The sequence below is a fragment of the Lontra canadensis genome, unplaced genomic scaffold, assembly GCF_010015895.1.
Source record: "Lontra canadensis isolate GAN:19392208 unplaced genomic scaffold, GSC_riverotter_1.0 scaffold144, whole genome shotgun sequence".
In the NCBI taxonomy this organism is placed as follows: domain Eukaryota; kingdom Metazoa; phylum Chordata; class Mammalia; order Carnivora; family Mustelidae; genus Lontra; species Lontra canadensis.
The window spans coordinates 476968-498090 of record NW_022631138.1 but is presented as its reverse complement, the minus strand read 5'-3'; the positions used below and the strand labels follow the sequence as shown (position 1 = coordinate 498090).

The 21123-nt window shown below is 51.5% G+C and overlaps 1 protein-coding gene across 5 annotated transcripts; it reads right to left on the bottom strand.

Annotated features, from left to right (window-relative positions):
- Positions 1-91: 91 nt before the first annotated feature.
- On the bottom strand, positions 92-12577 carry GPAT2 (glycerol-3-phosphate acyltransferase 2, mitochondrial). 5 transcript variants are annotated; one of them, XM_032843838.1, is made up of 21 exons: positions 12518-12577; positions 9627-9740; positions 8874-8947; positions 8356-8460; positions 7983-8111; positions 5621-5720; positions 5093-5229; positions 4678-4777; positions 4376-4588; positions 3919-4038; positions 3650-3732; positions 3197-3315; positions 2733-2803; positions 2397-2655; positions 2159-2307; positions 1895-1972; positions 1272-1403; positions 1069-1189; positions 913-978; positions 637-692; positions 92-324 (listed from the first exon to the last, which is right to left on the bottom strand). In XM_032843838.1, the coding sequence occupies exons 2-21, from the start codon at positions 9711-9713 to the stop codon at positions 208-210; spliced, it is 2316 nt and encodes a 771-aa protein (XP_032699729.1). In that variant the 5' UTR covers positions 9714-9740; positions 12518-12577; the 3' UTR covers positions 92-207. The 5 variants fall into 5 exon arrangements, 4 of the variants coding, with proteins under 4 accessions (XP_032699729.1, XP_032699730.1, XP_032699728.1 ...); XM_032843839.1 differs by having other exon boundaries at positions 5093-5226; XR_004381039.1 differs by lacking the exon at positions 92-324 and having other exon boundaries at positions 638-692; positions 1069-1133.
- Positions 12578-21123: the final 8546 nt, after the last annotated feature.

The following is a 21123-nucleotide window of genomic DNA, read 5'->3' as shown; positions in this document are numbered from 1 at the left end:
GAAAACATACCCCAAAAAAGACACTTCTGGGCTTGGGAAAAGACTTGTCCAGTCCCCTTAACACACCAAAGGATGGAAAATACAAGAGACAGCAAGGGACAATGAAGCACAAACTATTTTATAGCTCAGGTAAGGGTGTGCAGCCCCCTCAGTCTTCTGACTCCAGGACACAGCTGTATTCTCGGGCTGAGAAGTCACCCCACAGTTCTAGCTACAGATGAACTGCCGGATGAACTGTTCCAGCTTTTCCTGATTTCCCCGACTGGTGAATGTAGGGGACAGGTAGAGCATGGGGCCTGCGGGGCTGGGCGTCTGCTGTAGCACCTAGGCCACAGGGAAGGGCTGTGAGTGCTCTCCCTGGAGGCTGTGCCTGTGCCCCAGCAAACTGCAAGAGAGACCTTGGGCCCCTTGGGCCTTGCATGCAAGTGCTGCCTCTTAAACCACTATCTCATCCTATTCTCGAGTTTAGGAGACAAAAAGGACCAGGAAAATCATGCTACCTTCAACTACTCCACCCTCCATGCCTATTCAAGATACTAGGTAAACACCAGGGGGGGCACACACAGGCTTCTCTGGGTAGCCCTGTTGGGTTATAGGGATGGAGGCAGGAGGATGGTGAAACTGGCTCCTCCTTACCCCCAGGTCTCTGAAGGTCCAGACAGCACTGATGGCAAGATTTGGGTCTGCACACTCTGGAAGGAAGAGAGAAGTGAAGGCTATAAGACCCAGGTTTCTCTTGTGCTGAAAGAGGAAACTAACCAAGGCTAGCTAGGGCTTGGACTAGTTGCAAAGACCCTCTTTTCTACAACCCTCCTTCCTAGAGTTGCAAGGTTACTGCCCAGCAGGGGGCAGCAGCCACCAGCAAACCCTTCCCTGCCTCTGGGGAGCCTGGGCTGGCTGCCTGGGACTCACCAAAGAACCCTTCTTCCTGGGCAGTGGCTTGCAAGAATTGCAAGAGCTGCTCAGTGTAGCCAGACTCTGTGGGAGAGAGAAGAGGTAAGCCTGGGGCCCCTGCCCTGAGAGCGCTCAGCGTCCCCCTATGGTTGGCCAGGGAAGCATGGGCCTTACCCGTATCTGGCAGCTGTCCCTGATGGAGAAAGGTGGCAGCCTGTGCAAAGGCCTGGAGCAGTGGGCTAAGCAGGCGGCAGAGGAAGAGGAAGAAGTCAGGGCAGCGTGACTGCTGGCTGAGCTGGAGGGGCACAGACCAGATGAGGGTAGCTCCGACTGCCTGCCTGCCTCCCCCACCCCCAACGTGGCTTCTCCCAACTTACCCTGAAGAACCGACCCTCAGCCTCCTCGAAGTCATCACTGTCACTATCAGTAAAGTCCCCACTCGGTTTCCACAGTAGCTTTGCACTTAAACGCTGCCGCCCTGTGTCACAGGCTGCCCGGGAGCCTGGGGTCTGGGGGCCATGGGAGCCATTGGTCCCTGACAGGTTCAGCCCTGAGCCCCCAACTTCCCTAGACCAGGTACATGGCAGACCAGGCATGTGGAGGTGAAACTAGTAAAAGCAGACCTAGGGAGCCCAAGAGGACATCCAGGGCCACGCCAGACCACAGCACCTGCTGAGCCAACTTGCAGAGTAAGAGGAAGTGAGCACTGACCCTTAAGGGTCATAGTTCTGTGGGACAAGAACTATAGCGGGTAGGAGGCCTCCAGAGGACCTCGGAGGTCCAGTTGTCCAGTCCTGTCATGATAGGGCCGGTGGGATAAAGCCCAAAGCAGAGAGACTGGTGGAGGCAGCACCCAGGCCTCCCTGTCTGCCAGGCGAGGGGCACACCCACCCCCACAGCACGTTGGGGCAGCAAGAGCAGTCTGGGGCAGCTGTCATTCAGGGTGGGAAAAGGTGGCCAGGCCCCAGACCTGGGTTTTGTCTCTAGCTGCCCTGCCTACCTCCTCAGCAACCAGGAGCCCACACTGAATGAGACGGTCCAGCACTTCCTGACAGTAGCAGTAGGAAGATTGGCAGGGCTGAGGAAGAAAGCATTCATGTGGCCTCAGAATCAGGCAATGAGCAGGGGCCTGGTCAGAAGCAGGGCAAGGGAGACCTAATGCCATAGGAGGACTTAGGGGCCCATGCCTGCCCAGTCCCTCCCCATCTCCACAACCAAGAGGGGAGGCCCAGGACCACGCAGGGCTGGGTGGGGGAGAGCGGACCTGCAGCAGCAGCAGGTCCTGGGGCAGCAAGTGCAGCAGCAGCAGGATCTGGCGGTACAGCTCATTCTGGCTCAGCAACTCAATGCCCTGTAGCTCCCAGGGCCCCTCAGGCGGCACTCTGCCCGCCAGCAGCCCCCGAACAGCACAGGCTAGGGAAGGAAAGGGCCAGGCACGAGGAGGGAAGCCATTCACCTCACCCCGACACATGTCCCACCCAGCCGAAGCCCTGGAGACTCACCACCCACAGCCTCACTCAGGAAGGCAGGCAGCAGCTCGGTACTCAGGCGTGCCAGGCGTGTGAGGCCTGGGCCTGGACGAGGAACCACCAGCAAGTCCCCCTGATGGACGTGCAGCAGGACCACATGTGCCCGGAGTAGGCTCAGCGTGTGCTGCACAAGGCACCGCAGCTGCCCTGAGAAGCCCACGTCAAAGCCACGCAGTAGCGTCTCCTCGGTCAGCCAGGAGAACTCCCCCAGGAGCTGAGACAGGAATACACCCTGCGGGGCAGGGCAGTACAGGGGCTGAGGAAGAGGGCCACACCCTTTCCCCAGCCCCCTACCACCCTGTCCCCTACCTTCTGGTGCTTAAAGAGCAGCAGTGCCGCCATGATGGCTGTGCTCATCACTGCCGAGCTGGTCACGCTGGCTGGGGCCGGGGGTGGGAAATGCTGGTCAGGGCCCAAGGGCCAGAGGCCTAGTTCCTCCACCATCCCAGCAAGTCTTCCTAGTCAAAAACATTCCTCCCATACCCCCCTGGCAGCAGGGGGCTCATCTAGCCGTCTGCCCCCTGCGCAGTGAACCCTCCACAGCTTAGCCAGCCTATGTACTCATCTAGTGGCTCCCTCAGATTCTCCCTGGCTGCCCTGCTTCCCAGAAGCAGGGAGGGTTCCAGTCCTCTTCACGTCCCAAGTGGGCCATACAGGAATGGATGTCAGGTGCAGAAACCCATTTGGAATGGAGGGCCCCAAAGACTGGCTGACCCAGTAGGGAGACTACTCAGGAGTCTCCCCTAAAAGGCCCAGACCTAGCTCCCCCTCACCATTCAGGACATGACGGCTCAACCTCCTGACCAGGAGCTGGTCTTCTTCCTTAAGTGCCAGAAGGGGCCCAGTTGCTGGAGTCCACTCCTGCTCCTTCTCAGTGTCTGGGACAACATTACTAGGACAGAGACACAGGATTAAGGGACCAAACCTCAGAATAGTTGCAGGGAAGCCCAAAGCTTTCTCAAAGGGGAGCGTGTTTCCCCATCCCCACTCCCAAGGCAAGAGGTGGTTCATGTAATTCTAGCCCTTTCCAGGTCCATGTGCCATATCCCACAGATTACAGGCAAGGTGGGGTGGCTGGCTCTGTTTACATGACCCATGGATATCTGGAGAGGTAAGGCTGGAACTGGTGATGTTGTGGGTATGGGGGGAGAGGGTGTCAGCTCACAGGCTGGGGCTGAAGGGCTGCCTGCCTTGCATCCAAGACCCACACACTCCCATGCCCCTACCATTGGCCCAGCACGATGGGCTGCAGCAGCTGCTCCAGGGTCTGCCTGCTGCCCCAGCAGCTTCTGGCATTGGTGGTGTATTCCTGCCCAGGACAAGACTCTTAGATAGCCTGCCCTGGCCCACCAATAAACCTACACACAGCCTCCCTGAGGTAGGCAAGGCCATCCCTGCAGGGGCTCTGACTCAGTAGGGAGACTGGGTGCAGGGGCCACCAGAAGCCCCAGGACAGACCCCAGGTACTCCCAGCCCTGTCCAGCAGGTTACGTACCTGTAGGGAGAAGGGCTGGGCTAGGTGCACACGGACACAGACCCTGGGGCTGCGGCCCCAGCTCCATAGGCTCCGCAGGACAGCCAGAGCTCCTGTCCACAACCCCAGTGGGACCAAGGCCTGCAGGGAGGGAGGGGCTGAGTAAGCAAACTGCCTGGGGGCACTATTTTTGCTCTGCTTTATCTTGGGCCCAAACTGGTCCATGACCATGACTTCTTCAAGCTCATTTTCTCATCCATGACACAGGACAAATCCCTTTCTAACCTGGGTCTTTAGAAGACGAAATGACTGTGTAAGTATAAGGGCCTTGGCAAATGCCACAGGATGATGACTGGAGCGGTAGAACTTTGCACTCTCCCCTTAACTCTAACCCTAAGGGGAGCTGGCCAGAGGACACAATAATGTCTCTCTTCTCTAGAGATGGTGTCCACTTGGAGTCACCAGGGGCAGGACTCACATGATATACATCACAGGGTGCATCTGGAACCAGGTCATAGGTGATAGCCACTGGCACTAGCATGGCATCTGGGATGACACCCACCTGGACAGCCTGGACCACCAGTCCCAGCCAGGTCTGGCCCAGGGCTGACAGCCGAGGCCCCTGGGCCCCAGGGGGCTCCTCCAGGAATATGAGCAAGGGCTGCCTGCTCACCAACAGCTGCTCCATAGCCTGGAAGGGGGTTGGGAGAGGCAGGTATCAAGGCCAGAGCAGCAAAAAGTCCCTGGTCTGACCCCACTGGTACCACTGGGGGCACTTACAGCATGGACCACAGCCCTTGCAAGGACCCCCTCAGAGCTGTCCAGGGTGAGGTTGGCCTCTGGGGGCAAGAAAAGCCCCCCAAGCTTCTTTAGCAGAGCTCTGTGGAGCACAAGGCAAAGCTTGATGAGAGAAGGGGCTCAGGAGATGGGACCAGGCAGGAGGCTAGTGAGAGCCTCAGCCCACCAAGGCCAGCCTGGGTCCTGCCTGAACACTGTGAATCCAGGCATGGCTCTAAGGCTCATAACTGACCCTCCAGCTGAGTCCCACAGGCTGAGATGACAGAGTCGGGAGCAGAAAAACCAGGAAGAGGGCCTCTGCGGAACTGCCACCAGCAACCCCCGTACACATCCCCACACACCCCTACCCCGGGCTGGGGACTTCTTCCCTGTATATCTAGAGGCACAAGGCTTTTACCTGAGGGTGGGGGAGCAGGTGCGGGGGTCCCAAACCACACGGAGCACACCCAGGCCTTGGGAGAGCAGCACAAAGGGCAGCAGGATCCCATCCAGGAGTGACTTGTGGGTAGAGAGGAGAACAAGCGGCAAGCCCTGCTTGGGGAGAGCAAGGGAAGTGCCAATCAACCCCCACCCTGAAGATGCAGGAAGCTGAAACCCAGCACCTCCAGACCCAGGGCAGCCCCAGAGGGAGAGAGGGTTCAGCTGAGCAGTTGTTTCTCTGAGCACATTTCCCAAAAGTAGAGGAGCTCTGTCAACAACTTTTAAGGTAATGCACTGACGTAATGGTTGTTAAGACCATGATGAAAAGACGTTAGAGGGAGCCCCGAGGGAGCAAGACCGTGAGACACGAAGAGAAGGTCGTCAAAGAGCAGTGGATTTTTCCCACCAGCTGATGGGGCTGGTCCCAACTTAGGACTTGGCCTAGCCTCTGCTCCTCTGCTCCTCTGTTCCCGCCATCCCCATCCCAATGGAGGGCGGGCCTTACTGCCTGGGTGGCCTTGTGGACCATCTTCATCTGACCCTTGTGGAGCTGCACGTTCAGGAAGACACAGTTCAGGAACCGCAGCAGTGCCCAGCTGAACAGCCTGGAGAGTGACACCCAGTCTGAGGTGTGTCAGGGCCCCGCCCAGGAGGCAGGGCCCATGGCACCTCAGGAAGATACCCAGCACTCCTGTGAGGCAAGTGCTATTACTGTCCCCACTTCATAGAAGAAGCAAGTGAGGCTTGAGGAGGTTACAGAAGCGGCTGAGTAGTAGTAGAGAAAGCTAAGAAGTGGTGATGCAGAGACTGGAAGACGGGCCTGACACCAAAGCCCATGCCTATGAGGTGCTGTTACCCTCCCAAGACCTCACGGTGCAACTGCCTCAAATCAGCTTCAGAGCATCTCCCTGCTTCCATTTACCTTAAAAGAAATTAGAGGATCAAGACTGTCCAGGCATAACCCAACCTGGTCTTTGGAAACTGCTGGGAGTGGTGAAATACAAAGGAAGGAGTTCGTGATACAAAATGGGGTTAACTGAAAGGGCCAAGTCTCTGAGGAGGCACTCCCAGAGGCCCAACGGGAGGACTGGTGTTCAATGAGGACAGAAGCGTAGACGCAAGTAGCACAGAGATGTGGGGGACAAGCAGCATGCCCTCATCCGATAGCTTCTACTTCTTCATGAAGCACAAGATGGGGCCATCAGTTACGAGCAGGTAAATCTGAGAAGGAACAGTCTGGATCAGAGTCTCAGCAGACACTGTGTGCCTCTGAAAATCTCACAAAGCAAACATATGACTGCTTAGGTGCAGAGAAGGCAAGTAGCTGGGTTCAAACAGAACCAGTGACTCCTTCCCAAGGGCATTATCATCACGATGAGCCCTGGAATCAAAGCAAGGCCAAGAGAGAAGAAAAGACAAGAAGGGGGCTGATGGCTGGTGTAAAGGTAGTCAGGTAAAGGGACTGGAAGTCTAAGCAAAGTCAAAGAATTGTCACATGGAAAGCTAGTCAAAGTTACCAACAACCTCTACTTCCTGTCCTAACAGTTGACCACTGAGCACTTTCAAGACAGCTGTGCCTTCTTTGCCTCAGTGACTCATCTATAAGCTAAAGCTTTTGCAAATCTCTGTTCCTGGCCCCAACCTCTTCTGAGCTCCAGACTTATGAGCAACTGCCTCTTGAGTGTCTCCACTGACACATCAGGTATCTGAAACTCTGTGTCCAAAATACCCTTTGTGGGCCAAACTCACCCCTCCTCAAGCCTGCCTCCTCCATCCACACCACCGGGTGCTCTGCCAAAACCCTGGCTCTCCCATGATTTCTCCCTTTTCCCCTCATTGCCCCCACCCTCAACCTTCAATCCATCGTGACCCGTTAATTTCACATTGGTCTTTCAATCCATTTTTCCAACACCTACTGTCACCCCCACATGCCTCATCATGGCATCTAACCTGGACTAACAAAACTTCCCAGATAGTCTTCGGTTCTCTACTCTTGATCCCAATTCACCTTGTTGGCATTTCCTGCTTAAAACCTTTCCATTGGTTTTCACTGCAGTTAGAATTCAAATCCAGACTTCTTTAATGGCCCTTCCTATCTTGTCCCTTCTCCTCTCAGTTTTGTTTCCAACAGCTCTCTCCCTCACTTGCCAGCTTCCAACCACAGCTTCATGAGCAAAAGTGCCCATTTCCTATGGCCATAGCTCATGCTATTCTGTCTAGTAGGATTGTTCCCTCCATCCTTGCCCCCACAAGTTTGGCTCCTTTCCCTTTTGTCCCTGTCTTACAAATCTCTTGTTCCCCCCCACACCTATTTTCAATCTTAACCCTTGTTCTGCCCTTCTTGCAGCCATATGTTTACTGTGTCCTGTGCAACCCCTCGTTCTCCAGGAACAAGGCCTTGCATCTAAAAGGAGCTCAGACTTGTGCCTGATGAGTGCAGGAGAGAGCATGGGTGCCTATAAGATGGGGGAACCAGCCACCTCGCCTCTTTCCACAGGAAGCTGATCTGGGGAGAGGAGGAAGGATGGAGAGGGAAATGGAGTCTGGGCCACAACCAGGGTGGTGGTTCCTAGGGTGACCCCTAAGCCCCTATCTCAGGACAGACAGGTAACACCAGGTCAGCAATGATGAGAACCTGGGCTCAGATCAAAGCCTCACCCCATACCTGACTGGTCCCATCAAGGAGCCAGCTGTCCTTGAAAGAACCCACAATGTCCAGATCAGGACCTTCCTTTAGGCTTTCTGGGAAACACACCATCCAACTTCCAGGAGGGGAATCCAGTCTTTCCCCAAATGTAGCCAATACCCACTCTCCAGAGGGGCAGAGTCCCCAGCCCAGAAAAGAGCACCCCTCAGCACAGAGTTACCTGAGCAGGAAGGGATGGAGTGGAGCCTGGATATGGCCCAAGATGCGCTGTACCTCTTTCTTCACAAGTCCTGGTACCTGGCCTTCCCCAGCCCCTCCTGGGGCCCTCCCTGAGATGACATTCTGCACCCTGTGGAGTGAGGGGGGAGTGGTGTCAGGCTGGGGCAGGCCTAAAATCCCTCAGGCAACTTCCCTCAGCACCACAGCATCTCCAGAACACAGACTCCAGTATTTATGCTCCATCTCTAAGGAAGGGCCCCAGGCAAAGCTAACAGTCTAGAAGCCAGCCCTCTAAACCACCCCTGCCTAGAACATTGATCATCCCTTCAAGGGTCTCAAAAGTGCCAGCCAGACTCCAATTCCTGCTTCCTCACCCAGTGCTTTCCATGATCTTCTGTGGGGCATCCTGACAGGGTGGTATGTGCTGCTCCAGTGACCATAAGAAATAGCAGAGCCTCCGAACCAGCCAGCCCCGAAACCTGGACAAACCCCCAGAGTAGGGAGGGTGGTGATCTTTCAGAGGGCCCATACCCCACTAGGGTCTACAGAGGGCATTCTACCAGGAAGGGATCATATCTGAATCCCATGGCCTGGGAACACATGAACTTGCCTTATCATGAAACAGTATTGCCCATCTGTGCCCCATTCCCTCCCCTCTCCCTGAGTAGGATACAGATTTAGGCCTGACACACAGTGGGCAATCCATAAATGCTCACAGAAGAAATTGCAGGAGAGCTCCAAGCCCGCCTCTCCCCACCTGTGGGTATGGGGCAGGGGGCAGGGGCCCTTTTCCACCAGAGGAAAAAATAATGACACCACAGAACAGGGCCCCCACAACTCTGCACCCAAGGACCCTGCCCACCACCCTCCCGTACCTCCCAGTTCTAACTACCTGGTGTTCTCCTCCTTCACCAGGATCACATTGCAGAAGCCTAGATCCATTATGCTTCTGTGGAAGAGGGACTCCTGCAGGAGAGGGGCCAGGGACAGCATGTCCTTGGGGGCCTTTGCAAACCAACAAAGGAAAAGCACCCCACCCCCAGTATATTCTGTAGGCTTTGCCTGATGGGAGTATTGAGTATACCAGGAGACAAAACTATAGTACAGCATTTCCCTTCTCAGATCCCAAGACTCACTCAGGAGAAAGGGTCCCACAGTCAAAATGAAAGTGCTGCATGTTGTACAGAATTCCCCTCTTGGAGAGTAGCATATAGTCTCTGAGAAGTTCTCTTGTCAACAGCAGAGAACGTGTAGCATGGATCTCTGCCTGTGCCCTGGGGCTCATCAGCATCAGAACATGGTATGGACTTATAAGGTCTTCAACCATGTGTTGAGTGCTGTGTGACTTTAAGTGAGCCCTGTCCCCAGAACTGAACAGGATCCATGCAGGCCGGGCCAGACCCCAGCCCTCTGGCTAAGCCCTATCTCCTCTCTCTGCACTACCCTGCACAGCTTTTGAAGGCCAGGAAGCCAGCACTGACCAACAACACAACCAACACCAGTGCATCCATGCCCCTGAAAGACAAAGAGCACAGGCATGGGTTGAGGAGGGCTGAACATAAAGGAAGCTGCTTCCCAGAGCCAGGGCTCCTATAGTCAATTTCCCCAAGTTTCCCTGGTGGGGCTTAGCCCTACCATCACTCACCCAGCTCTTGGGAGTGCAGGTTTGGCAGCAGCGACCCACAAAGGGGCGATATTTCCCCAGGAATGGGGTAACAGCCTCCAGCTTCATCCCAAAGCCTGAGGACCACAAGCCAGTCTGGAAAAAGGTCACAGGAAGAAATTAGAGGACTCAAAATCCTTGGCAGAGGGAAGGAGGCTCCAGAAGTGGGGGGCAGAGAAGGAGAGGTGAGAGGACAGAGGGAATTTGGGGAATGGGAGGGACCAACTACCTCCTGGCTGTTTTGGGTGTTCCTCTGCTGGGTTTGGAGTCTGGCTTTCAACATGGTAACCATGGGGGCCTATATAATCTGGGAACTAGCCACTTTTCCCATCTCTCTCCAAAAGAACCCGACCTGGGGAGAGGAAGAACTGGAGTGAGGAAGAACTGGAGTTTGGGAAATAACCAGAAGTTCCCAGAGTGACCCCCACCACCAAGTCCTCAACCCCAGGACAGACAACACCCAAGCCAGCAGTGGTGAGAAGCTGGGCTGGAAGCTAAAGGGAAGCTAGTTCAGATCACAGCCCCACCCCATACCCAACAGATCCCACAAAGGAGCCAGCTGTCCTCAAAAGGTTTTAGTGTCCAGATCAGGGGCTCCCTCAGGCTAACATGAAGGGGATCAGCTGTCTTATCATCACCAGCCACCCTGCCATCACAGCACAGATGGGGGCTGTAATGAACAGAGACCCCTTCTGTGCACAGGGAAAGAACAAGGTTGGATTGGCAGGAAGGGGGCATCAGACTGCCAAAGAGGAACAGGACCACGGCCACAAGGCCACCACGTCCTGCTTAGTGGCTCTTCTCCCTTGCAAAAGACAGCACTTTATCCATCCAAATCATTACAGGAATGTGAGTATAGGGTATGACGTGGGAGAATAGCTGGAGGGTCAGCACACAGAGAAATGCCACACAGACCTGTTCCCAAGGAACGCCCACCTGGTTGGGGACCAGAGAGACTTTTCCAAAGTGGATCCCCTTTTGTACAGTACTCTCCACAAAAGCTCTCAGTGGGTATCTCTTCAGGCCCTCCCTCCCACCACAATATGCCCTGAACTAACAAACCCCCATCTTCCAAAAAACAGCACTGAACCCCCCTCCCAGCCTAGAAACTGGATGCTAAAAACCCCTCTACCTTGATTTCTCACCATGTCCCCGATGGGTAGGCTGATCCAATTATTTATGTTGCCCCACCACACAATGCACATATCCATGTGGAACTGCCTTCTCCCTTCCCCACCATCCCACCAAATTCTGTCCATGGCTCTAAATCCGTGATGTCTCTGAATCACCCTCTAGTTTCTCCCTCTCTTTCTTGGTTCCCCCAGCCCAAGCTTGCCAGGCGAGAAGCCTCCTCTAGGACTAAGGTTTCATTTCCCCACATCATCTGAAAGTCTCCTGGGGGCAAGGGCTGCAGTGGATACATCTCCATATGTGCAGCAGTCAGCCCTGCACAGAGAAGGGATCCAGGAAGTGCTAGATGAGACTGTAACTTCCCCTCCCAGAATTCCTCTGGGTCTCTCCTCCTCTCCCCAATTAGCACAGTTTAGAACTATGAAGCCAAGAGGTAGGAAGATCGAAATTCCTACAGTGCACAAGCTCTGCTAGACTCATTCCAAATGCACTTCCTACTTTGAAAACGTCTCACACCCCCATTCACAGACATTTGGCACAGTGTCCTCAAGCTGAGGCTGCAATTTGAGGGATTCTGCCTCCTTTGCAAGGATGTCTGCTCCCCAGCCTCAACCACCGCTTTCAAAATCTAACCCCATTAGATCTGTGCTGACCATAAAGGGGTAACTCCCATTCACCAACTGAGTCAACTATTCCCAGCTTGTAAGATCCAGAGGTCAGTTCTGGGGTAGATCTTTCTAGCGCTCAAGTCCCCAAAATGGAGATCTCTGTCTGTAGTTCCTGCCTGGATGCCCCCTCCTCCAGGGACACTTACAGCGGAGCTGGTAAACTGGCATCCCAAAGGCCAAATGTAGTTCATACATGTATTTTCTTTGGCCATACAATATTCTAAAACTTGATGAATTCACCTTACCATTTAAGACCAGTAGCGTGTTTTATTAGAAAAAGGGGTTTTCAGCTGTTGTTATTAAAAACAAGGGGCGCCTGGGTGGCTCAGCCATTAAGCAGCGGCCTTCGGATCAGGTCATGATCCCAGGGTCCTGCTCAGCGGGAAGCCTGCTTCTCCCTCTTCCACACCCCCTGCTTGTTTTTGTTCCTTCTCTCCCTCTCTCTGTCAAATAAATAAATAAAATCTTTTTAGAAATAAAAAAACAAAACAAAACAAAACCCCCAAAGGTGAGACCTGGCATCTCTGGCTTGCAGCCCCACCCCCCAGGGCCTGGGCTGGCTAGAGACCCGCAGCATGTGCCTTTCCATTTGCCGCATCAGCGACACCTGATGCCCACCCGTGTGCGCAGCCGAGTCTGCAGCACTTCGTCAAGAGCTAACATTCAAACCCGGTCTCTGTCCGGAATGTCTGTTCCCTACAGAGAACCTCGGTCAGAACATGGCGTGCCCGGGGAAGGGTGGGGGAGGGGGCGCTCGGAACTCGGGCCTCTCACCACACCCCTAGCCAGCGTTCCCTGAGCTGGTCTCAGATAGAAGAAAAGGGGCCTGCACCGATGGCAGGGTTGAATGTCGGACGTGGACGCCTGCCCTGAGTCTAGGCTGACGGGGCTCCCCTGACGGACCCTACAGAGGAACGCATTTGCTCGGCAGGCCCTGCAAGGTCGGCACTCCGTCCAATCCCTGCCAACCCCCAAAAAGTTCGTCCGAGCTGGTTCCCAAACTGGGAAGCCCCCTGGACCATCCTGGGCCTGGTCTGACGGGATCCAGCGCGGGAGCAAACCCATGGTTCTCACCTCACACCCGCCGCCAACTCCCGCCAAAGCAGCTGCCAGTGAGGGAGCCGGAAGGCACGAAGGCACGGGCTGGCGTGCTCTGCGTTCCCGGCTAAAAGAAAGCCGCGTTTAACCAATTGGGACACGCGCCGAGCTCGAAGCCCCGCCCCTTGGCGCCCCGCACCACGCAGCTCCCTGCGCTGCGTGACCACGTGACCCTTGTTGTGGGTGGCCCCGCCCCGCTCCCCGCAGACTGCGGGCAAAGCCCGGTCGTGTAGGTCCGCAGCGGGGTGTGTGCTGGGCCCTGTTGGCCCTCCCAGGCAGGTCGAGAGGTTTCATGGGAACCTGTGGAGCTGTCCTTGAGACCTGGGGGGTACCCGAAGTTTGAACAAGAATTCATGGGCAGGGGCACCTGGGTGGCTCAGTGGGTTAAAGCCTCTGCCTTCGGCTCGGGTCATGATCTCAGGGTCTTGGGATCGAGCCCCGCATCGGGCTCTCTGCTCAGTGGAGAGCCTGCTTCCTCCTCTCTCTCTCTCTGCCTGCCTCTCTGCCTACATGTGATCTCTGTCTGTCAAATAAATAAATAAATAAAATCTTTAAAAAAAAAAAATTCATGGGCAACCAGGTTCCAATGAAAGAATTTCTTTCCCAGGATATACATGGCCTCCCAGCTGGAGTTCAGAGTCTGGCAAAATTCCGAGTTGGGAACATTTACAAAAGAGAGAATCATTAGTAGCTGGTTACAGATCATGGGAAAACAAGCCAGGCCTCCCCAGTGTCATTTCCCTCCTTGGTTAGAACTCTAGAGCATAGCCAGGGACGTGGGGCGATTACCAGGTTCCTGGGTTTCAGGCAACCCTGTGACCAGTGTGTTTATTGGTGTGGTTATTTGATTAATACCTGAGTCCTGTCTTGGCCCTAAGCTCCGGGTGAATGAAGACTGTACTGGTTCATTCACCTTTCGACTGTCCCCAACATATACCAGGGGAGCAGCAAGTAGCAGGCAAAACCATACAGAATAAGTGAGGAAAGGAACAACTGCTATTTTCCTGCGCTGCTCCCCCAACGCCCCACCCCGTGTAATCAGCTCCCTTGTTGCATAAAAGAATTCCATGGTTTCAGAACATTGTTGACACTGCATGAGTAAAACCACATGGAAGCCGGGCTGGGCAGGAGAGAAGGTGTCACATCCCTCCCTCCTTGACTCACTGCCCTTGATGTGACTGCCCCCATCATCCCCTCCAGGGTGCAGCCATCTCAATGCCTTCTTTGTGCCACTTTGTGTGTAGCTGCCTGGACCATATATTTTTGTATCTACTGACTTCAACCCAGGTTTGTGGTGTCGGGTCAGCACTTTCAAAATTCATGTCTTCCATCTTGCTTTCTTTTGTATCTAGGTGCACTGGCCACAACTAGACACTGAGACTCTGAATCTGAAACAAAACAAAAACAAAACCACCTTTATTAGAAGTTGTGAGCTGCCTCCAAAGAGTACAGACTTGAACTTACCTAACCACTCCCCTCCCTTGTTCTGGGAACGCTATCTGTATAGACAGTTGAATTTCACAGTTGTCTGAGGTGGGTTCCCACCTGTCCTTCTGAGGAAGACTTATTGTTGAGATGTAGCCACAAGCATCCCAGGATGCTTCAGACTGGAAAGTTGCACAGACTGTGACAGTGGAAACCAGGCGTGTCAGCGAGCAGAGTTCTGTTCTTGGTGATGTTGCTTCTTTGGAAGAAATGTGTTTTGTTTTTGTTGTTTGCTATAATTTAGACATTTAAAAAGAAGCATCAGCTCTCAGATCTGGATTGGAGTTGGTGTATTGAGGATTCAGTGTGCTCTTCTTCAAGAAGGTGCAGAAAACCTGGGGCTGCCATGCAGCTGGACCTGTAGGCCAGCTGCCATGGAGAATGACTTCAGCTGGCCTGACCTTGGGAGAAACAGAGAAGCTCATTTGGGCCTGGCCATACCCAACCTGGATTGGAACTCCGGAGCCTCACCCTGGGTTCAGGCCACATCACATCACCCAGCATGCCCTGATGCGTGTAGCTGACTCCCTGGGCCCACAGAGACAAAGGCCCTCCCTGTGGTGGGTGGCCTTCTGGTGTTTCTTGAATGAGGTGGGCCTTCCTGCTGTGTATCATCCGGAAAAGATGATACCTAGAGTGGCATTCGTTTGGGCAAAGGGGCTCTGGCCCCTCTCTCTTGGGCTTACCAGGGGGTTTTGGAGAAAGGACCCTTTTTTCAAATTACTACCACACGACTTTTCCCTCCTCCCCTGTCTAGGAGCTCAGCACAGTCATCTTTAGAGGTAACCATTGGTTGTGCTCTGTGTTGTACTCTCCTTCCATTATTCCAGAACCTTCCATAAAGTCTTGTTAAATATTGCAATAAGGCACACAGTTGAGAATGGAGGAGAGGAATCTAGGTGCTTGTGGCTGGAAAGTGGGGAAATGGATGCTGGGAAGCTGCAAACAGATGCTCACCGCACAGGCCACTTGCTCTCTGGCCAAGGTTGGCAGCTCTGTGGAGGAAACTTGAGCCAAGAAGCTGAGGTGGGGGATGGGGAATGGGCAGTGGGAATATGAAGTTCTTGTATAGTAACAGGAATCTGGGATTCTGTGAAGACCAGAAACAGTGTGAAAAGTTAAGGAGTGGATGGCCTGAAGGAGGAGGGTGTTTTGTATTACAGGGCTCTGTTCTCCAACCCATCATCTTTATCAGCAATTTGAATATTGACCCAGAAGGCACATTTGGCATTCTAGAAGATGCCATATAACAATAAGGAATAAAGGTTATTTGCTGACAGAATTAGGATTCAAAGAGATTCTGAGAAAAGGGAAATTAGGACCAAAAAAGGCCCCATCCTAAAAGTGTCTGGTGATCTTGAGGAATGACAGTCAAGTAGAGTGAGCAGAAAGTTGGACTTATTGCTGTGGTCTCTGTCCAATGGGACTCTTTTCCTTTCCACTGATTGTAATTCAAATCCAAGCCAAAAGATGATGGGGTGGCTCACATAACTAGAAAGTACAGGTGTGCTAACTTCAGGCATGGCTAGATCCAGTGATCAAACAATGTTGTCAGTCTCTGATTCTCATGTGTCTGTACTACTTGTGTCTGATCAGTTTTATTCTTCCTTACAGCTCTCTCCAGTACCAAGGTGACTGCCAGCAACCCAAGACTCACACCCACCTGCCTTAGCAACCTTAGAAAGAAATGTCTGTCCCCCACCATTCATATGAAAAGCCCAGGGGAGACTCTGATTGGTTCTGGTGGATCGTCTGTCCACCCTCTGGACCAATCACTGTCTAGGGAGTATGGTGCCATATTGGCTCCAATAGACCACTGGCCCCTTTCCCAAACTTTGCAAAGTGGAGAGAACACCATGATTGACTACCACCACAGGAATGGGATGTAAAGATGTTGGTTCCCTCAGGGAGGGGTGCTGACAAAAGCAACATGCCCATCATGGTTTCTGCTGATTTACCAATAGTAGACTGGGTCTCTGGTCTCTGCTGTGTTCCAGGCCCCAGCACTGGGGATTCCAGATAAATCTTTGTAGAGTGATGAGTGAACTTCCTTCTCTGTGGACCATAGTTCTCGTCTTCTACTGAATAGGAATAATAATCTACCTACTTCATATGGTTGGAATGTGGCTCAGGAAGACTGTGGAGTGGATGGTTTGGAAAAAAAGCATGACCCATCCTCACTGATGGTGGTGAACCAGCCAGTGCCATCATGTGATGCTGGCCAGAGCAACCTTGGGGGAAAACCAGGAGTTATTCTATTGTTCTGTGATCCCCTTGCCCCTTGTCCCACCTCAGGGGAGCCCAAACCTTCTAAGTGCAAAGCTCAACTTCCCGCCATATTCATTTCCTCCATCATATCTGGGTTTTGTCTACCTAGAGAACATAGGTTCTATAACAGGGTGTTTCCTTCCTATTGCCCAGCTTGGCTGGAAGTGGAGGGAGCGGTGGTGCGGAACATTTGAGACTCGTTTTCCTCCTTGGAGATTTCCTCTCTAGCACTGATTTAGCAAACTCCAACCACTGCTTGCTAATTGCTAGGTGGGAAAAAAGTATGGGTGTAGACACCCTCCAAGCAGAGTTATCTCATGCTCTTGGGAGGCCTGGCCAAATATATGGTGATGTTACTTCTCCCTAAGTTAATCTATAATGTCACTGTAATCCCAATAAAAATTCCAGCTATGAAAACTTACCCTGAAATGTGTGAGAAGGAATAAAGGTCTACAGATGCCTAAGTAAAAGGTGGGTAGGCAGGAACCTCTCTCCCCTAAATATTCAGGCATACTACAGTGACATTGTTTAAGAACAAACAACAACAAAAAAACAGCATGATGTTAGTAAAAGAATAGACAACCCATTGGCACAAGATGGAGAGGGCAGAGATGAAGCCCTAGTTCTAGGAAAGCTTAATATACAACAAAAGGTGCACCAAAGCCATCTGTTCTTACTGGGAACACTCTGCCTCACCTTATAAAGAAAAACAATATTATCCCATACAAGGTAGGTACTCAGATGGTGGGTTAAAGAGTCCATGTGAATGGCCAAATTATAACATTGATAGAAGGGGCGCCTGGGTGGCTCAGATGTTAAGTGTCTACCTTGGCTCAAGTCATGATCCCATGATCCCATGATCATGGGATCAAGCCCTGCATCAGGCTCCCTGCTCAGCGGGAAGCCTGCTTCTCTCTCTCCCACTCCCCCTGCTTGTGTTCCCTCTTTCTGTCAAATAAAGAAAGAAATAAAAACCTTAAAAAAAAAAGAAAAGAAAAAGAAAAAAACACATGGAGGGGAACATCTTTGAGACTCAGAGTGAGGAAAAGATTTATTAGACAAAATTTCAAGGCACAATCCATAATGCAAAAAAAAGGAGGAAAGGCTTTACTATGTCAAAATGAAAGATACATGTTCCTGATGACAGCTGACAAAATGAGAGACTAGGTGCAAAGCCTAAAATTGACAAAATTAATACAGCCTCAGTATACAAGGAACTCCTGCAAATTAGCATGAAAAAATAAATGAACATAGGCTGTAAGCATGGACTTTTGGAAGAGGAAACCCCCAAAAAGAAAAGAAACATATGAGGACGTGGCTGAAATCATTAGTATAGAAATGAAGATTGTAATAAGATATCCAAACAGACTTCTCTCCAAAGAAGACACACAAATGGCCAATAAGCCCATGAAGAGATGCTCAACATTGCTAATCATTAGAGAAATGCAAATCAAACCCCAGTGAGCTACCACCTTGCACCCTTTAGGATGGCTGCTAAGAAAACAGAAAACAAGTGTTGGTGAGGATGTGGAGAAACCGGAACCCGTGTGCAGCTGTTGGTGGGAGTGTCACATGGTGTGGCCACTAGGAAAGCCACATGGCAGTTCCTCAAGAAGTTGAGAATAGAGCTGACCTCTGACCCAGCAATTCTAATCCTGGGTACATACCCCTAAGAATTGAAGGCAGAATGTCAAAGAGATATTTGCACATCCATGTTCATATAGCAGCATTATTCACAACAGCCACAAAATGGAAGCAACCCAAGTGTCCATGACAGGTGTCATGCGCACAATGCAATAGTCTTCAGCCTTAAAAAGCAAGGGGACCCTGACACAGGCTACCATGTCAATGAAACTTGATGTTGTTGTACAAAGTGAAATAAGCCAGCCGGAAAAAGACAAATAGGATTCCACTTATATAAGATACCTAGAGTATTCAAATCCATAGAGACGGAAAGTAGAATGGTGGTTTCCAGGGGCTGGGGCAAGAAGGAAATGCTAAGTCAGTGTTTAATGGGTACAGAGTCTCTGTTTTACAAGGTGAAAAGCGCTCTGGAGATGGATGGTGTGATGGCAGCTCAATAGTGTGAATGTACTTAACACTACTGAACCATACACCTTAAAAGTGTTAAGGTGGAAAGATTTATGTTGTGGATCCTTTAGCCCAATTTAAAAACCAACAGCAGTAGGAGAAGAGTAAATGAAACAAGTTGGGATTGGGAGGGAGACAAACCATAAGTGACTCTTAATCTCACAAAACAAACTGAGGGTTGCTGGGCAGAGGGGGGTTGGGGGGGGGTTATGGACATTGGGTAGGGTATGTGCTATGGTGAGTGCTGTGAAGTTTGTAGACGTGGAGATTCACAGACCTGTACCCCTGGGGGGAAAAATATATATATATATGTATATATATATATGTTTATAAAAAATAAAATTATAAAAAAAAATTAAAAAAAATAAAAACCAACAGCAAAATCAAAATATTACACTATACCTATGTGGTAGGCAGAATTCTAAGCTAAGCTCCTGAACCCAAGCCCTATTTAATTCTCTCCCCTTGAATAAGGGCAGGACTGTCTAAAGTTGCCTCTAACCAATGAAATGTAACAAAGGTGATGGGATGTCTGCTCAGGATGAGATTAAGCAGTATGGAAAAGGTGAAGAGAATTTGTTGATGTAATGAAAACCCCTAGCATTGATTTTAATTTAAAAGGGAGATTATCCTAGGTGAGTCGAACCTAATCTGGTGACTTGTTCTTTTAAAAGGATGTAGGGTCAGAGACTCTCCTGCTGACCTCAAAGAAGCAAGTCAACTTGAGTTCTACAGCCATGAGGAGAGAAATTCTACCAACAGCCCAAAGCAGCTTAGAGGTAGATCCTTGTCTACTGGAGCCTCTGATGATCATGGTCAATGCCTTGCTTGCAGGCTGAACAGAAGACCCAGCTAAGCTAGACCCAAACTCCTGACCCACAGAAAATGGGGGGTAAAAAAAAATGCATGTTATTTTAAGCCACTGAGTCTGTCAGTCTACTTGTTACCCAAGTAACAGTAGCAGAGAACTAATGCAATCTATTAGGCCAAACTTCACCAGATAAAGACCAGTGTCAGTGTTGGGCGGAAACACGGGGATGTGGCGCTGTGGGAAGGTAGACCAGAACAGCCATGACAGAGCTACTTCTTCTGGGAGAGTGGAAAGAAAAAATGGGAAGGACAGCCACCGTCAATTATGCAGCAGCAAGGAGAGATTAAATGCACACATAGCAATACGGATGGGCCTTAACGCTGAGTTTAAAATGTAAGAAACAACATGGGAACCATTGCAAAAATAAAAAATCTAAAGACAATATGCACTTTACAAGAACACCGACAAGGGGGTGGAAGAAGGAGTCCCATTAGTGTGTTGCCTCTGCGGAGGAAGGGATGGAAGTGGGGGAGAGGTGAAAGAGAATAAAGAAAACGAGAGAGGGGTTTTATGTTGACCAAAGCTTACAATGCGCCAAGGAATTTAACTCCACTTGAGAGTATAATGAACGGTACTCAGTACCCAAGGTCCAGCAGGGGCTGAGACAGGTCAAGGTCCGCTCCCGCGGAAGGGGCTGGTTCAGCGGGGCCAGGAGAGAAAGGAGCAGGCAGTGTGGGTTAAGTGCTGTTAGCGTGTGGAGAACAATGAAGGAGAGATTAATTCTGCCTGCGAGGGAGTCATGCCTTTATATGAGGAATGACTTTGAATGGGAATGACAGAGAGCCCAGCTACAATGGTACATTTTCTTAAAAGATTTTATTTATTTATTTGACAGAGATCACAAGTAGGCAGAGAGGCAGGCAGAGAAAGAGGGGGGCAAGCAGACTCCCTGCTGAGCCCGATGCGGGGCTTAATCCCAGGACCCTGAGATCATGACCTGAGACAAAGGCAGAGGCTTAACCCACTGAGCCATCCAAGCACCCTAGTTTTTTTTGTTTGTTTGTTTGTTTGTTTAATAAAGAGAATTTATTAACTCAAATCACTGAAAAGTCTACAAGAAGGTTTCAGGTAGAGACAGATTCAGGTACTCAGAGAACGTCATCAGGATCAGGGTGTTGGTGGGTGCTCTTCTGATCTGCTTTCCTCTGGGTTGCTTTCCTTCCTCTGCTGATCCCCCTTGGATGACAAAGACAGTCCCCAGCAATGTCAGCTGTATACTCTCCAGCTAACAAACCCAGAAGTGGGTGTCCCTCGCCCAGAGTTTCCTACAAAAGGCCCAGGACTAACCCACTTTTTTTTTTTTTTTTTTTTTAAGCCAGGAAAGAGTCACATGCCCATGCCTGAAGCAATCTCTGTGACTCTGATGGCCACACCAGGATGGCAGAATCGCCTGGGACAGTAGAAAGCCTGAGACAGGGAATGGTCAAAGCTTAGCAACAGGAAGATGGAAGAGCAGGACCTGAGGTTCCGTGCTTACTGGCTCAGGCATGGCCGTCCCGGGGAGGCAGGTACCACTGAGGTCTCTGAGCAGAATCATTAGATCAGCAATTTGCAGACATCACTTGGCAGCTAGTGGTGGGTGGCCTGGGGGAAGGCTGGTGACGTTCAGGTCCTCTAGCATTTCCTCTGAGAAAGAAAATGCCTCGAGAAGTGCCCTCCCTGACTTTGGCTCAGGTCATGATCTCAGGGTCCTGGGATAGAGCCCTGCATCGGGCCCTCTGCTCAGCAGGGAGGCTGCTTCCCCCGCCCCCAACCTGCCTCTCTGCCTACTTGTGATCTCTGTCTGTCAAATAAATAAATAAAATTTTAAAAAAATAAGAAGTATCCTCCCTCTAAGCCATTCTCCCTGGCAGAGTCCCTTTCCCAG

Excerpts from the sequence above, each read along its gene's own strand:
- GPAT2 (XM_032843837.1), bottom strand. The coding sequence starts at position 9,713 with ATGAAGCTGGAGGCTGTTACCCCATTCCTGGGGAAATATCGCCCCTTT. Across the intron at positions 1,973-2,158 it reads AGGACCTGCTGCTGCTGCAG|CCCTGCCAATCTTCCTACTG; the intron begins GTCCGCTCTCCC and ends TTTCTTCCTCAG. Across the intron at positions 1,190-1,271 it reads CTGAGGGTCGGTTCTTCAGG|CTCAGCCAGCAGTCACGCTG; the intron begins GTAAGTTGGGAG and ends GTGCCCCTCCAG.